General features: G+C 37.6%; 1 protein-coding gene across 1 annotated transcript in view; it reads right to left on the bottom strand.

The window, feature by feature from the left end:
- Positions 1-3,717: 3,717 nt before the first annotated feature.
- DCHS2 (dachsous cadherin-related 2) overlaps positions 3,718-17,936 on the bottom strand; it is a 305,470-nt gene continuing 291,251 nt past the window's right edge. The window contains exons 18-21 of the mRNA XM_061191590.1: positions 12,372-12,502; positions 9,394-9,680; positions 8,309-8,441; positions 3,718-6,344 (exon numbers count right to left, since the gene is read on the bottom strand). Of these exons, the coding sequence (XP_061047573.1) occupies positions 3,718-6,344; positions 8,309-8,441; positions 9,394-9,680; positions 12,372-12,502 (3,178 nt within the window). The remainder of the gene's footprint in view (positions 6,345-8,308; positions 8,442-9,393; positions 9,681-12,371; positions 12,503-17,936) is intronic.

The following is a 17,936-nucleotide window of genomic DNA, read 5'->3' as shown; positions in this document are numbered from 1 at the left end:
GTACTAAAATTCCATATTCTGTCCCAACTGCCTTCTGAACTTTCATTATTTGGTATGAAGTCGCCAACTTAAAATCGTGGCTCTTGCAATGCCAAAGTTATGTAGAGTGGGGAATAAGGTAAGGCAATCATTCCGATTTTGTAATTCTTTAATTCACCAAAAAGAAAAAAAAAAAAACCCACCCCACAACAAATTCAAGTGCTTATGGTCAAATGCATTCTAGTTCACTGTCGCCTAGCTTTAGGTTCACAACTTGATAAACCTCAATTTTCAGATGATGGAGGGAGAGACTTGAGAGGAGCAGATAAGAAGGAGAAAAGAAATTACTTAAAAAAGAGAGAGATTCCTCAACAAGATGAACCAGGAAGGGCAAGTGACTCAGCAAAATCTTTACACTTAAAAATTCCTTTTTACAAGTCCTTACCCTTTTGCCTTCTTGTATTTCTTTATCCATGCCCTAAACTATTCCTTTTCAGATTTGATCCTCTATTTTCTCTTCTGTCCTTTGTTCCTTCTCTCTTTTCCTCCTTCTCTCCCTCCATCTTTACAATGGATGAAAGCTACTTTCAGTGACTCACACTGGAATGCTTGGTTTGGGTCATAAGCAACACTTCTGCAACTTTCCTGGTCCTGGCATCCCTCTTGGATAGAATGATTATCCATACAAACTGTCTCCAGCTATGACCAAACAGATAGCTCTATAGTTTCGAGCTCAATGAAAATAAGCCCAATGAGTTTATCCATGACATCACGTGAGAATCCACTAGCCACATTCACTCCATATCTTTCATTGCTCTGAAGTGGGTTAACATCTTAGATCCTCTTAGTTATGTCTTGTTTTTTTTTAACTTAAAGATAAGGTATGTGTAAAAGGTCAAAACAAAGGTAACAAAACATATGTTTGGATGGAAATAATTTTTAAATTAATAATTAATTTTCATCACCATAACTTCTGGAAAACACGGAAAGGGGGACTCTGAAACTGAGGGTAAAGGTGTGGAGAAACACAAGCCCTGTCTCACCAGGACATCTATCATGGACCAAGTGTGCACACTTGTAAGCAGCTGGTAGTTTACAGTGCATTATAATATTTTTAAAGAACAGTTAAATGATCAAATCCCTAAAGATGCCGCATTTTTCCCTTTCTTTGCCTGGGAATCTGTTTTGGAAGCTAACTCCATGATTACTACTAGGACATGGAATTTTGATATCCATTTGGTCCTGATTTACACCAGTATTTTTAAGGCTGACAAGGAGAAAGTCCAGAATTTCAGGCAGGCAAAATTCCACAAGAGACAACTGTCTTTTATTTTATAGCTTATGAATTTGGGGCTTAATATGATTTTCCACTAACAAGTTCTGTACCCCCTCCAGAGTGCTAAAGCCGGTGTGTAGATCAGCAAAGTAACACAGAACATATGAGGCAAGTTAATATTAAACTTGAAGGAAAACTGTACAAATTATATTGTTTACTTAGGAAAAAAGCACTCTAGTTGAAAGGGCTGACATATGATTTACTGCAAACACTTAACCAGCATGTTCACATTTTTACTCTCAACCCTACTGTAATAGTCGTTTGGCGGTGGTGTGGCTTTGGATACTGTATTAATAAAGTCATCAATTAAAAATCCACTAGATGTTGGGAAGGAATAGCTCTAAATTCTTCATGTCTTCTGTTTTTATTAAATGTCTAGAAAAAAATGCAGAATCATGTCCAGAATGAGGAATAAAATCACTGGCAAATAACTTACGGAAGAGTTAGATAGACAGCTTTTTAAGCATAAGTAAGGAAGAACCTGTTTAATTAAAAACACCAACATGTTCTTGCTTCCTAGAAATAATTCTGTTGCAAAACAAAACTTCCATGTATAATTAGAAAAGAAAATCAGTATAGCATTTCTTCGTATGCTCAAAGGAATTTTTCGAAGGAAATCAAGGAGATAATAAACATTGGAACACTGTAATAATTATTATTTGTTTTTTAGAAAAACCATGAAATCTTCTTCTCTGGATGCCATGAAGAAAAAGAGAAACAAGCATTCATCCTTTAATATTTAAGCGTTCCATGACTAAATCACTTTCCCTATGATTCCAGACTTCTCCAAAAACCTTCATGTTTCATACAATTTCTAATATATACTTGATAAAATCAGCATAGGAACTCTTAGAATTATTTATCTACAAAACTAGATATCAAACATGGCATCCTACAATGTTTTTCAGTAAAGAGACATTAGTCATCCCACATAAATTTACAGATGAGGACTACTGAAAGAAAACATAAAGGAAATATTCCTATAGCTGAATCCCACACTAACTACTAAGAAAACCACACCAGATGCCCTCTAGACTCGACATTAGAATCCTAAACTCTTACTCCAAAGCCTGGCCACGTTGCCTACCATGGATGACTTTTGGACCAGCCTCATCAGGATGTGCTCTGCTTTCTTGGAAGGGATAAGAATCTCTGACAGATTCTCAGGCTCACCAAACAGCAGGAGATAGCATTTTATATATACGTATATATATGGACACCACACAATACCACTATATTTCTGAAACAGTAGTTGTACAAAACAGAATTATTTTAACCATGTTGCCAAACTGTTCCGCCTAATGACAGTTGAAGCTAAATATGGGTATAAACAAATGGTAGAAAGACTTCTGACATCCATTCTTAACTTTTATAGTAGGAGTATTTATATAAAAAAATCTTCATTAAAAATATATTGCTACATTACTCTATGAAATTTATTATTAACAAATAACATAATTTTATCTGAGTGAAAATTTTTAAACTGACATTGAGTAGATAAATTATTTCTCACCAAAAATTACTAAATGTAGAAGAAAATAAAATGAAGAAATATACACAAATTAATCTTCAGAGTTTAGTGTCTGTACCCGTACCATGTTACAAGACAGAGCATTGAAAAAAAAATCATTTTATTTGTAAAGAAGGCCAAGGAAATATGTCTTCGGTGGCAGCCAACCACACATTATTGCTTTTATCAATACTGGCTCTCCATTAAGAACATGCATTTCTGTTTTATTTAATCAAGAATAATTTTCTTATTTGGCACAGAGGTATGACAAATTTCATTCTTAATTTCTCATTAGATTTCCAAAAGACATCATAGTAAATTCAAATTATGGCTAAACTCCCCAAGTGTGGCTTATGGGGAAAATGGGGAAATGCATCTCCAAGTATATCAGATCTGCAGAAAACTGCTTCACTTAACAACTTGTTTATCCTTCCAAATTTCCCCTCTCTGCTACTTTCTGTCCTACACTCATCTTTTATTCAGTCTTTACTAATTTGTTTTAAAAATAGCAGAATAATCAGCAGTAAAGTGACCAGAATACAGTATACTTTATTTCCATTTATTTTCATATAAACGTTTTGGCAGTCACGCAAGTTCACTGTGTCCTTTGGAAATCTAACCATACAGAAGACCAGGTGTGACAGAATATACACTACTTAATATATACAAACTTGAGTCCTGAGAGCAAAACATAAAGGTTAAAAGACAGGGTAACTTCTCATTAAGACTGAAACAAATTCTCTAAACTTAAATGAGAGGATTCTAAAAACCTAGACTAAATTATATCCCTCACTCATAGATAAATGAACCCAATCTCAAGGAGCTCACTTAGGAATGTTTTGTCCAATCATTCATGACCAATGGAGAGCAGGTGCTTGACATCACAATTGTTTTATATTTGAGCTTCATCTGCTGCTTTAGGTTCATGGCATGTACCACTCAGATGTGTTCCTAATAATTCTCCATCTGACAGCAGCGGGGTTATGGCAGGGGTCTGTGTGGTCAGCAGAGAAAGGGATGGAGAAAAACTGGGCGTCATGGCTCCCAGCAGAGAACTTTGATGATAGCGAATGGGGGAGTGTGGGTATTTACGAAGTCCCTGCCCCGGGGTTATGGCTGGCATTCTTGGTGGAACTGCTTTAATCCCGGGCTGGGCTACTGCTGTTATCAAAGGTGGTGGAAAAACAAAAGACTTCTTCTCCTTTGGAATGCCAGGCATATGTAAGTGCTCATCCTTTAGTTTTGCAATATCATTAAATACTGATGCAAGAGGTTGGAACTTGGGTTCCCAACTGAGGAGATAATCCCAGTGATAGTTGCCTCTTACATCATGATCAGAGTTTCTCTGGGTTGAAAGAGCTGCGCATCCTGCTTCCTGATCACCTGAAATAAAGACGGCCTCTTTTCTGACATCAGCCAGGATGCCCACTTTTACCTCTCTCTTCTTTAGAGGCTGGAGTAAGATGTTATTTTGAACATAGGTAGTGCCACAGCCCTCTCCTTGATCTTCTTCCTCAAATGTATGGCTGGTTTCTGCTGTTTCAGCAGTGACCACCACATCAGTTTCCCCAGACAAACAAGAGAGCTGGTCTGATTCTCTTGGAATGCCGGAGTCTGGCACCCTGGACTCCCGATCACTCAGAGCTGAGTCAGAGTCCTTTCTGTAAGGGTGCTCATTTATCCTCTGGATTTCCTTATCTTCTGCAGTTTCTCCTTCCACAGAATAGTGACCACTGGAGTTTGAGTGCCTGTACAGATGTGCAATGTCCTTCTCCATAATTCTTGTTAAACTCAACCATTCAGGCATGGAGTCCAAGGGCACTACTTCATTATCACTCTCATTAGTTTTTTGGAAGGGTTTCAGCGTGCTGGCATCCCTGGTCGGTCTCACACTGATATCTAAGGATGATGATGTTTTCTTTTCTTCATAATTGTTTATTGCATCTTTTTGTTTATGTCTTAAAATCAGTACAATTAGAATGAAGACAAGTAACAAAAACACTAAAAAGGAGACAGTGAGACTGATCAAAAAGCTGCTAGCTGATTCTGTGGAGTGTTTTCCTCCCAAGGAAAAAGACACATTCACAAAAACAGTACAAGATGTAAACTTGGAGTCCGGTTTGGGGCTACGAGCAATTATTTTCATTTCGATGGTGTCTTCTTTGCTGACTTGACTTTTTATTAGGGGAAGGGCTCTACTTAAATAAATATTTCCATTAGTTTTATTTACTGAAAAGAAGGGAGATGGAGTTTCGAGGGAGTAAAGAATAACTCCATCAATACCAGCATCTGCATCTGATGCTTCCACTCTGCCAATCAACTGTCTTACACTACTCTTTTCTGGGAGGTTGAAAAAATATTGATCCTGAGTGAAAATGGGTTCAAACTCATCTCTCCCTTCAATATCCACCCAAACCATTAAGGAGGCTGTTGAGTCACCCTTGTCTTTGGCCTGAACTGTGAGGCAGTATTTTTTGTCATGTTCATAGTCAAGGACTTGCTGAGCACGAATATCCCCTGATAAGGGGTCAATGAGGAAGAGGTCATGATCATACGGAATCTCATGAGGGAGAGAACAGGGTGAAACTATAGAATAGGTCAAGTCTCCATAAGGACCTGCGTCAAAATCCAAAGCATTTACAGAACATATGGTGGAGAAAACAGGAAGATTTTCAGGAACAGCACAGTTCAAGTTTGGGAACATAAACTGAGGTGCATGGTCATTATCATCCAGGACATTGACAAACACAACTGCAAAAGAAAAATGTTTCTTTTCTTCATCTGAAGCTTGGACAGTTAAAGTAAATTTTATCATTTCTTCATAATCCAAAGGTTTAATCAAATAAAGAACTCCAGTTTTTTCTTCTAAGTGAAAATGCCCCTTCTCATTTCCAGAGATTAGGTGGTAGACGATTTCTGCATGTGAAGCCACATCACAGTCACTTGCTGAGACCACAGTGATGGGACTCCCTTGAGGGGTACCTTCCTTGATGTGGGCATGATATTCCAGACTGCTGAATGCAGGTGGGTTATCATCCACATCGAGTACTACTATTGACACAGTGGCTGAGGAACTCAGTGGAGGGCAGCCATGGTCAGATGCCAGAAGGACAAGCTTATGACTGGAGGTTGCTTCTCTGTCCAGATTGTGAATCAACACCAGGTACCCAACTTGCTTGTAAGCATATTCTGAATGAATGAAACTAGTTTCCACATGGAAATTGTTCTGTGAATTACCACTGATGATGGAATATTCAACATGAGTGTTTTCATGGGTCCAGTCATGGTCAACAGTTGAAAAGGTGACAAGTGTGCTTCCAATTGGAGTGTCTTCACTCAAGCTAAGATTATAATATTCTATTGCAAACTCAGGGGCATAATTGTTCACATCTTGTATTTCTATCACCACTAAGGTAACAGCCTTCAGGTCAGGAATTCCACCATCACTGGCTTCAACAAGAAATCGAATTGTTGATTTTCTATCCAGAAGTAAGACAGGATTGATAGTATATACTGTGCCTGAAAAACAAGACATAGCCTTTCAATGTTGTGAAGTAAAATTTTCATGATCATCTTAGTCAGCAAATATTTACTAATATGTAAAGATATCTGTTAGTTACAACGAAAGGTAACTCCAAATAGAAAATTTAGATTATTATATTTATACTTTTGTAACACTTAAGGTTCAGAAATAATATTCATGGCATTCACACTATTAAATATGTGTGCTGCTTGAAGATGACTTTGCCACAATTTTTAAAAAATTTTATTTTTGTATAGTAAATTGTTCCATTATTACTTTTTAAAGAAAATGTATTCTTATTTGAATAATTTATACCCCATTCTACCATGCATAGACACATGTATAGAGACATTCTGGCATAAAGATATTTATTCTGGAAATGCTGGATGGCACTCATGCTAGTCAAATGAAAGTAGTAAATATGATAATGCAGACTTACAACTATTGCTTAATTCTAGAGATGCTTTTCCTAAAGCTCTTGTTTAATTCAGCAAGTGGATTTTTCCCCTATTGATGAAATATGTGTAATACATTTTATCATCTTAAATATAGAAATATATAATTTTTATAAGAATGTATATAATGATATTTTTCTAAGGAAAATGTGTTTTAAGTATGGTCACAAAGAAAGAATACAAAATGGTATCTTTTAAATGCCACATTTCAGTTTGGGTCCCACCATGAACTCAGTTGACCTGATAATATTCAAGATTTTAAAAACATTCTAATCAATGTAAAGTTTGTTGATAATGCATATCAAGCAAAAGTGTTGCCAGGATTGAGTGTTCAGAGGGACTACCTCACACTGCAAGTTGTTGTGGCAGAGAGAGAGAGACAGAGAGAGAGAGGAAAGCCAAATTCCTGACATGTTCGAGTCCACACAGTAACCATTCATCTACAGGCTGTGTGGCAACATTGCCTACTTCTCCCCGTTACCATACTCTGAGGGCCTCATACTGGTATTTTGTGACTAAATTCTCCCTTCAGGTAATCCTGAGGTTAACTTTTTTAAATTGAGAATATAATTGACATATAACATTATATTAGTTTCAGGTGTACAACATAAGGATTCGATATTTGTGTAACTGCAAAGTGATCAGCAGAGTAGACCTAATTAACATCGATCATCCATAGTTTGACTTTTAAGTCAGCTCTCACTTGTGAAACAATGCAGTGGTGGGTGGAGATGGGGAACACACAGTGTAATGTGTCCCAGCCATGTTCTTTCATAGCATGTGCTCTGCTAGGGACAGCACTTTGCTAATTATTCATCTTTATCAAATCTAGCTTTTAATGTCTACTTGCTGTTAAATTTTCTCTATACAATGCTTAACTTTTCTAACCTGAAATCACTTGCCTGAATGCATTTCACAACCACAAATGTCTTGATCTCTGATAACAAAATGAAGAGCCTTGGGAGGCATCAAAGAAACCAGAACATCCTCAATGGTTTTCACTTAGTAGAGATGCTCAAATAATTTTCCTTTTTGTTTTTGTTTTTTTGGTCATTTTTGAATATATGATGCTGTTACTGAACTTCTTGTACTTGGCTTGGAAAAAAAGCTTCTAAACTCTGGTAACATGAAGTCTTCAGTTCTAAATGAACCCCTTTGACTTCATTTTGATTCTTGTTGAGGCCTGGGCTAATTACCTCAACTGTGCTTGGTTGGCTGGATGAACTGGTATTTACTATACTGAGGTCTCTGAACTTCTGTGCATTTGCCAGCATTTAATCAGTTCCTTTCGCTTTCCAGCCATTGAGATGTTGGAGAAGAGAAATAGCACCAGGGTCTGCTACCACAACATTTGACGTGAAGAGAAATAAGAAGGTGGTGTCTTTGATACCAGCATGTGGGGATGGAGGTGGGGGGCTATTTTATGCACATTTGGAAAGGATTATTTCAGGTTTCCATCCTGTAACTCAAACCTATGAACGCTAAAGCCACTATAAATAACTCACCATTTGTAGGATCAATTGAAAATGCCTTAGAAGAAGAAAGGATCCTGTAAGAAATGTTCTCGTTGCTTTCCACATCTGTGGCCACCACGGTCAGCACTGCGTGCCCCATAGGCACTGATTCGGAAATGGTGACCTGAGGGGAAAAGAGGGAGATGGGCACTGTGCTTAAAGGTTGTAGCTATTTTCATGAACAGGGTCAGAACCCGAGGCCCTTTTATTCATTTTGCTTATAGAAAGGACAGAGAACCTGACTTTTTTAGGCAGATTAATTTATAGAGTGGACATATTAAGAAGATTGTATTAGTAGTTCCAGAATTCAGAAAAACAAAAACTTTTAAAATTTTTCATTCAGTTTTGATTTTTATTATGAAAAATTTTCCTTCTAAAAATTATTTCTGTGTGGTAGAGGACAGCTAACACATTTACTAATGTATTATTATACTGTACATTTTATAATTATGGACATTGTATTATTTAACAAGCCTTCACAGAAGATCATTACTTAGGTTAGCTTCTCTCCTGTGTTTACAGGTAAACCTTGCATTTGTTACATTCAAGAGTCCTGGGGTCCATATCCAAGTACTTAGGTGAAAGCTACCATTGTCCTTACTCCTATAAACATACACTATGCTGTAAAATCTACAGTTTACACTGTACAGTTTTGTTCATGATTTGTTTCTGCAAAATGTTAATCAATATATTCAAAAATATATGCCTAGGAAAGAAAAGGTTTTCTCAAATTAACTGCAGATAATCCAAACTACCTTATTGTCTTATTTGTGGCTTTGCAAATATTAGGCAAGTTCCAATTATTATGAACAACTGGATCCCAATCCCTAAAAACTAGAAAAATGGTGACATACTTTCATATGATGATTTGTGATACATACCTAAGAAATTGAATTGAATGTGATATTCAATTCCATACGTACTCCTATCCTACATAATGTTAAATATAAAACTCTCAGCAACAACTTAGGCAGTAAAAACAGTGAATACTGCCTGTTTGTCTAAATTAGTGTCAACATTATTCCCTCTTCTTTCAAGTTTTGGCTACAGTTTCAACATCTCTTTAAGTTCTCTACCTGGTAAGAATCTTGAGAAAATACTGGTGGGTTATCATTGACGTCCAGCACATGGACGATGAGTGTCCCCTCCATGTGGTGCACCAAATCTGAAATTTGGATATGCAGCTCATATTCAGTAGCTTCTTCAAAGTCCAGTGTTTTCACTAGCACCACTACCCCAGTGTTCCGATCAATAGCGAACTTAGTTCCAGGATTACTCTCTTTGACGAAACTGAAGATGAAAGCTGGATTCAAATCCACATCATGAACTGATATCTGAGTCACAATTACACCAGGCAAGGAATCTGAAATAGTCATGACCACTGTCAGTCTCCATTAAAATTCATCCTTTGAAATATTTTTCTTTAACAGTTCAATCCAAGCATTTTGATTTTAAGTCCAACATGATTTGCTATTTATTGGCATGATTTCTCATACAAGGCTCATTATGAACTGAACAAAAACTCTGAAGAATTTATGAGCCCAATAAAAGTGAAAATTTACCACTGAGTATGGAATTGAGGAAGTAGGGTATATTCAATTTTTATATTACACTTTTCATCATATGTTTATAACACAATTCCAACACCAAGAAACATTCTAAGCCACTTATTTGTACTATATAGTTTCTATATCAAAACCATATATTAATGGGGATGTGGGTGGGAAGAAGGTTATTACTCAAAACATTAATACAAAACATAAATTTCCAAAAAGTAGGCAAGATTTAAATGAAAATATTTGGATACTGAAGTTAGAAATAGATACTTAGTTCCTTGTATTCATTTTTATAAAATTATTTCTTTTGAGTGGCACACACTGCTTCCTTCTCTTAAAATCTGACTCTCAAAATTATCAAGACTATAGAAAGTATATATCATACTAGTGATGAAAACAGATATCTAATATTATTCACCAAAAAAAATCACAAATAGATGACATGGTAAATGTCTCACATGTCATATATGTTCTCTAGCCTAAACTGCCAAGACAGGGACTTTGTTTTGGAGCTGACAGGTATGGTGCAGGTGGAAAGAAGATGCCAAGGCATTCAGAATAGTTCCACTGTGTGGGAGACTCATAATTTTCATGTTTCAAATTTGAACATTCTTGACATGCACCAACCACACTTGACCCCTTTCAGTATGTTTTGATTTATGCAGCTTGTTCTTGTGATATATTTATCCTGGGCACATTGCTGCATTTTGATTCCAGTGCATGTACTCTCACCTTCAGTAAAAGCTGGGAAAAATATATCCAATTGGTGAGAGGCAAAACTAGACAATTTTTTATTGGTAGAGTATTTTAGATTTTTAAAAATATTTGTAGGTATCCTTATATATAAAAATTTCTGGAATATAGCCCTCTGCAAGCAGTGATGTTTATAATTTGTTTGGAAAGTGAACATAACAAAATGTTAGGAACGTTTTAGGAAAAAGTTGGATATTAAGAGTGAAAGAAGAGAAGATAGTGAAGGGCCACTATTTGCAACTTCAACTATAAAAAGATGGGTTGGGTTTTACCAGTACAGCCATTGACCACAAACAACTTTGAGGTCACAGACTACGGAGTCTTCATATAACCCAGAGACCCAAACAATTAAGACTAATCAGAATATAATGTAAAACTTTGTTTTTTCAATCTCTACCATTAATGTGGTAAAATTTTTCTGCAAATGTTGAAGTTTAGTTTACACTAGAGGAAAATGATAACTCTGTGTGAAGAACATCCAACTCCCTTCACTTATTACTTGTCATTAGTGTACTGCAAATAAAACTGAGCAGAACCCTATGGGGCTTTCCTGGGACAGATTCTCCCCATGTCCTCCCCCTTTCTTTTGTCTGTAGAAAAACTTTAGTCAAAGAATAGATTTAGGGAATTCCCTGGTGGTCCAGTGGTTAGGACTCCATGCTTTCACTGCTGAGGGCCCGGGTTCAATTCCTGGTAGGGAAACTAAGATCCTGCAAGCCACGTGGCATGACCAAAAAATGAAAAAAAAAAAAAAAGAATAAATTTAATCAGAGAAGTGAGGAAATACAGAAACAAAGGAAAAGTAGTCAAACAGGACAAAATCATAATAGTTTAGTCATTAAGCATGGTCAAGGACCTTTAGCTCCTCCTCAAGGGCTATAGATAATATTCTGGGCCATATTCTTTAAGCTGTTTTGTAGATACTGAAACCTCTACCAGATGGAAGAAGTTAACTACATGATGGCCAGGCTGTAGCCATGACATAAGCTGCCACAATTCTGAGAATCAGCCTCAAAGAAATGGGAACAAACTGACCCTGGAACTGAAGATTAACTGGGCTTAAAGCAATCAAGATGATGCTGATCAGACCACCACATGACCAATTTCAACATGATCCTCAGAGCTGACTGTGCTGTTCTGCACGTAGTCCACTCCCTCTGGCTATACACACATGAAACTCCCCTTTAGAAGCTCTTGCCCCCTGATCAGCAGTGGGGAATTGGCCTTTGGACACAAGTATGTTTTCCCCTCCCAATTACTGGCCTCCTGAAATAAAGCAGCCTTTCCTTTCTACCAACACTTGCCTCTTGAGTTTGGCTTTCGAGTGGTGAGCAGCCAGACCTGAGTTCAGCAACACAAAGACTAACAGAGTTATTAGTCTAAGAACATCACTTCCTCTCAGGGGAGCTTTAAGGTGAGCAACAGAGTCAACAAAAGATGCTCTTCATAGAGATTTCACTTTTAAGCAATGTCCATACACAAAAAGAAGCTGTGTGGAATGGTGGTTTGACCTTGGGAAACCAGCCTCCTGCTGGTTTGAATGCAAATCCTAACTTTAACTTTTAACTTCTTTGACGTTTGATATTTAACTTTTGACCTTCCATTTTCTATTCTGTAAAATGAAGATAAAAAGTATTTATGTTATGTGGTTGTTGAGGATTAGTACTTATATTTCACATAGCACCCAGCTGAAAAAATGGTAGATGATATTATACAAGTTTGATATTTCAAATCACCACACTTACTTTCTGCAACTTCCACTGCTTCAGAGGGGAGAAAAGCCGGGGCATTGTCATTTGTATCAGTCACTTGTATCTTGATCACAGTTGTACCAGAAAGCCTGGGTATCCCTTTATCTGTGGCTTGTACAATCAAGCTGGTTTGGAAAAGAATCAAGGAATGTTATCCATCATTCAGAGAATAAGAAAACAACATAAATATGAAATATCCAGTTGAAAATTTAAAAATGAGCTGACTAGCTACTTTTATGTCTCCCCTGACTTTTCTAAATGGCATCATTTAAAATTTATTTCATAAGAATGGTAGCCTGAAATGTATTTGTTTTTGACACATTTAGGGAATCAAATCCAAAGACTAGGGATCGTGAAGTATTTAAAACAGATGAACTCTCTCTAGGAGACCGACTGTAAAATTCAGTCCTTTCTACTAAGAACAACCTAAAAAGTACAAACACCAGCACCTGTTTTTTAGATAAGGAGATTGCCTCCAGCCTGGACACAGGGCCTGGGTACTGCTACATATTTCCATGTTACTGCACTAACAAAAGATAGAGCCACTAAAAGATTGCTTTGTATTATTTTTTTTTCAGATCTAAATTGCAAATCAATCAAAACTGTAGAATTAAGAGAGGGAACTGCCATGAATAATACATGTGCAAAAGAGGCACTATTGACTAGGACTATAAAGTAGAGGTAAAAGTCCATGATTTGAAAGAATTTACACGCAGTGATTCAATCTCTCTCAGATGATGGTACAACTCGCTACTCCAGCAACCAACTTAGAAACCTGATTAGTGTCTTCAACTTCTCCCTTTCTGTCACCACCCTGACAACATCCAACTAGTTATGAGTCTTATAGATTTTACCATCTGAATATGACTTGGATCAGTGTCCCCATCCATTTCACTCCTACCTTCAGAGCCTCAGATGGGCTGATCAACCATCTTGCTTTGCAGGAACTGAAAGGTTTCCCGGGGCATGGGACTTTCAGTTTTTTTAAATCAGGACAGTCCTAGGCAAACTAGGACAAGTTGGTCATTGTAGCCTCATCCCCTCATCATCTTTACCTGGCATTCTGTGTATTCATTATATCTTTTCTCAACTGGAGTACTTGTTGCTCATCAATCTGCCTACTGCAAGTCTCACCTGCTCCTCTTCACCCCCTACATTGCAACTCCTCAATTGCTCTATCGAAAATCCTGGTTTGAAAACCTGACTCCCCTATTTAAAACCTTTCCTTAGCTTTCCATGTCTACAAGAAGTAATACAAGCCTTGCGCACATACACATGACCTTCTATGACACAGCTTCTGCCTGGAATTCTGGTCCCTACACCATCTTTGTCTTTCAAAGCTCACATCTCTGTAAGATTTCACTGGCCTCTCATCTGATTTAGATGCCCCTTTCTCTACCCCATAGCACCCTGTACATTCTTCCACCATAGCAATCATCACCCTTTCTTCTTAATGATTTGTCTGCCTCTCCTATAAGTTCCTTGAGGGTAGATGTCCCGCCTTATTTGATTTTCTTTAATACATTTTGAGTGCTGGTTTCTCAAGATTTGCTCAAGATTATAAATGTATCAGATGACAGAGCCAGGATTCAAGCCCAGGTCTTGGTTGACTGGAAAGCTTGTGCTCTACTATATGATACTTTTCAATATGCCTCTCTTACTGTGTATATATCACACCCTAATGTATAATCATTAGCTTTTCACTCCCCTCTAAACCTTATGAGCTCCAGGAGGGTAGCTGAGTAATAAAGTAAGCTGTCAATCGGAAGATGTTCTTCATTACAGAAGTGGAATTAGTCTTAGCCAATTGGTGATACTATCTTTTAAGAAACTGAGACTTGGAAGTTGACACACTTCTACTTTATTTTCCATTGTTAGCTTACCTGATAAGTGTTCTTTATCTTCCAACCTTAAATGTTTAAAATGATGTAAAATAAGCATCAACTTTTTGTTGGTTTAAATTCCACTTAGTAGCAGATGATCACTGCTTATCTATTGTTCACGAAGAACACAGGCTGCGTTCTACACTATTGAAGTTGGGACATCAGTAGAACAACTATTTAAATTTCACATTTCTAGAGCATAGGAATAATTCCATGTAGAAAGTTTATTTTGTTAGCATGAACATAAGTCAGGTACACATGGAAAAATTTTACTAAAAATAATCAACTCATCATGTTCTCTGTCCCTGCTGCCTGCCCCTCCACAATGTCATACTAAAGTCTCAGCCAAGACATCAAAGTTATGGCTCTGTTGATTCTTCCACTATAGCCATAACCACTCTTATTTTCACAGTATTACAACTTCAGGGGTTCCATGTAATGCCTATGTCAGGTTAAAAAAGCAAGATTCTTTGATATAGAGAGAAATATGATTCTGTTTCAAAACAAAAGGACAAGTCAATGGTTTGAAGAACAAATGAAAAATTATGAAGGTAGATCCACTGAAATTCTACACATAACTTCTAAGGGACCTCAAGTTTTCTGTGACGGCTCCTTGGCAGGTTTTGTAAAACTCTTAGCTGGTTCCATGTTAAGTTTGTAAAACTCTTAGCTGGTCCAACTGGTTCCATGTTCCAGAACTGCTGCCCTGATCAGTGTATCAGCAGAGACAATAAATGAAGCTGACCAGATAAAAACAGTCCCATTCTAGTTCAGAGCATAGTTCTCCTACTCTACCACTGATGGAAAGCTGCTTCTTACCATGTTAAAGTTTAAATGAGACTTTGACCAGACAGAATCTTTTCTGATTGCCTTAATACTTAAGATGGTGGTAGAGGATTTTACAAAACTCTCTCTCAACAATATATTAAATGTATACCCAGAATTAAGTGTTCCTACTGAAATTCCAAGAGAAACAAAAATATCAGCCAAAATCATAACACCTCTGAAAGGAAGAGCTATGACTTCTGGTTATATCTACAAACGTTTTATTTCCTCTTCCTCTAGACATTCTGCTGTAATGATGGCAAAAGAATTTAAAATAAGGTATATGTTGATAAGGCTAAAAAAGAAAATGTGAGAAGATATTAGTGAGTGGAGTGGGGGAGAAATTTCAACAAATTTCTGGAAAATGCAAGCAGATTGAGAAGTGGTTACAGGTAAGTGGGCCAGAGGAAACCATAGATTAAAATGCATTCTGCATTTGTAAAGAGATAAGGATGAGTGAGAAACAGATTTGCCCTCATATAACCAAGGAGAAGCTCAAAACATGGCAAAGGGCAGGGTGAGATATCGAGCTAAAAATAGTTTAAAGATTCTTTTAAACTCAAAATACGGAACAATCAAGTCCCCTTGTCCATTGCTCTTCACTCCCAGGCAAAACAATGTCTGATGTTCTTACTAAGAGTAAGTAATATCGAGGGACTGTCCCTGAAGAAATGAAATCCCCTCCCAAAGGGAAAAAAACTCACTCTATATACCGTTATTTGTATGTCTTCCTGCAAAGTAGTCAGGTTCTTCTCTGGTTCATCTGAAAGTCAAGTGTGCTGGTCAATGAGATCCACCCAGAGATTCTGACTTTGCTATTGCCTCACCTAGGACCAAGGACTGTTAGTTACTTACAGAAAGTCTCCCACATGAAAAAGACAGTGTAAAATAGACAAAGGGAAGAAATAAACCCAAAGGATGCAGAGATCTTGAAAGAGCAAAAGACAATGTAAAAACAATTCTAATTAATGTCCTTGGAGACATTAATAAAGATAATGCATAAAACAAGAACAAGATGCTATGGAAAAGCTCAAAGATCAAGGAAGAGCTTTTAGAAATAAAAAATATAAAATATTCAAAAATTTTCAAACCAAAAAGTGAAAAAGAAAGTTTAGAAGGCTATAATTAAGAAAATCTCCCAGAAAAATAAAACAACAAAAATAAACCCACACACAACAAGAAATGGAAAGTAGGGAATAAAACATCACTGACAAAGGATCAATCCTGGCAGTCTAACTCTTGACTGAATAGGATCCAGGAAAAAGAGACAGGGCAAACTAAACAAATAAAACAAAACAATAAACAAAAGGGAGATAATTATCAGTGAAATAATACCAAAAATAGAAACATTTATCCTCATTAAAAGAGCATACCAAGTACTCAGCACAAGGAAAGACCCACACCAAAGTACATAATGACAAAATGTCCAAACACTGTAGATAAAGAAAATAACCTGAGAATTTCCACAGAGGATGGAAAAAACAAATCATATACCAAACACATAATTAGAATGGCATCAGATTTCTCAATATCAAAACTGAGTTTTAAAATATAACAGAACAATGCCTTTAAAAATCTAAAAGAAATGTTCAACTTCTATATTATCCATTGCATAAATCACATGCAAGAGTAGAATAAAGGCATTTTCAGATGTTCAAGAACTCAGAGAATTTACTTCCTTGGCACCTTTTCCTACAAAACTACTCGAAGAGAAAAGTAAGAGAAAGACACGGGATCTGAAAGTCATAGGCCCAATGTAGGAGAACAGTAAACCAAAGTCACAAGTCATGGAGTCCAGCTTTGCAGCGGGCTCAGGGAGCCACACTGTCCAGCTGGATCAGGAGGGCAGAAAGCAGTAGGACTGAGGTCTCCAAGGAACAGAAGACATCACAGAATATTTGATATGAGAAGCATACCAGGGGAGAAAGATGAGTGGGCATGTCTGACAGAGCTAATGGAATATTTACAAGGAATTAAGTACATGGATATAGCAAATCAGGTGAGCAAAAAACAAAGATAATCATTAATGCTGGGGATAAGGGGGAGGGTAAGGAAGGAAATATAATTATACAGTATGACCTGGCTCTGAAGTAAACACCTGTATACTCATTTTATGTAAACACTGATTATTGATTAAATTAATAGTGCTATGAATACAAAGAGAGAATTGGATGTAAGAAGGTAAAAATATTAAGCCTGAGAGACCTTCAAGATGGTGGGGGTAAGACGTCGAGATCACCTTCCTCCCCACAAATACATCAGAAATACATCTACATGTGGAACAACTCCTACAGAACACCTACTGAACGCTGGCAGAAGACCTCAGACCTCCCAAAAGGCAAGAAACTCCCCATGTACGTGGGGAGGGCAAAATAAAAAAGAAAAAACAGAGACAAAAGAATACGGATGGGACCTGCACCTCTGGGAGAGAGCTGTGAAGGAGGAAAAGTTTCCACACACTAGGAAGCCCCTTCACTGGTGGAGACGGGGGTGTGGCAGGGGGGAAGCTTTGGAGCCACAGAGGAGAGCGCAGCAACAGGGGTGTGGAGGGCAAAGCAGAGAGATTCCTGCACAGAGGATGGGTGCCGACCAGCACTCACCAGCCTGAGAGGCTTGTCTGCTCACCCGCTGGGGCGGGTGGGGGCTGGGAACTGAGGCTCAGGCTTCGGAGTTCAGATCCCATGGAGAGGACTGGGGTTGGCTGAGTGAACACAGCAAGGGGGCTAGTGTGCCACAGCTAACAAGGAGGGAGTACGGTAAAAAGTTTGGAAGTGCCTAAGAGTCAAGAGACCATTGTTTCAGGGTGTGCCAGGAGAGGGGATTCCTTCCCTGTCTGCCCACAGAAGGCAGA

Source organism: Eubalaena glacialis, chromosome 5 (assembly GCF_028564815.1).
Source record: "Eubalaena glacialis isolate mEubGla1 chromosome 5, mEubGla1.1.hap2.+ XY, whole genome shotgun sequence".
Classification (NCBI taxonomy): Eukaryota; Metazoa; Chordata; class Mammalia; order Artiodactyla; family Balaenidae; genus Eubalaena; species Eubalaena glacialis.
This window is presented reverse-complemented; position numbering and strand designations above follow the sequence as displayed.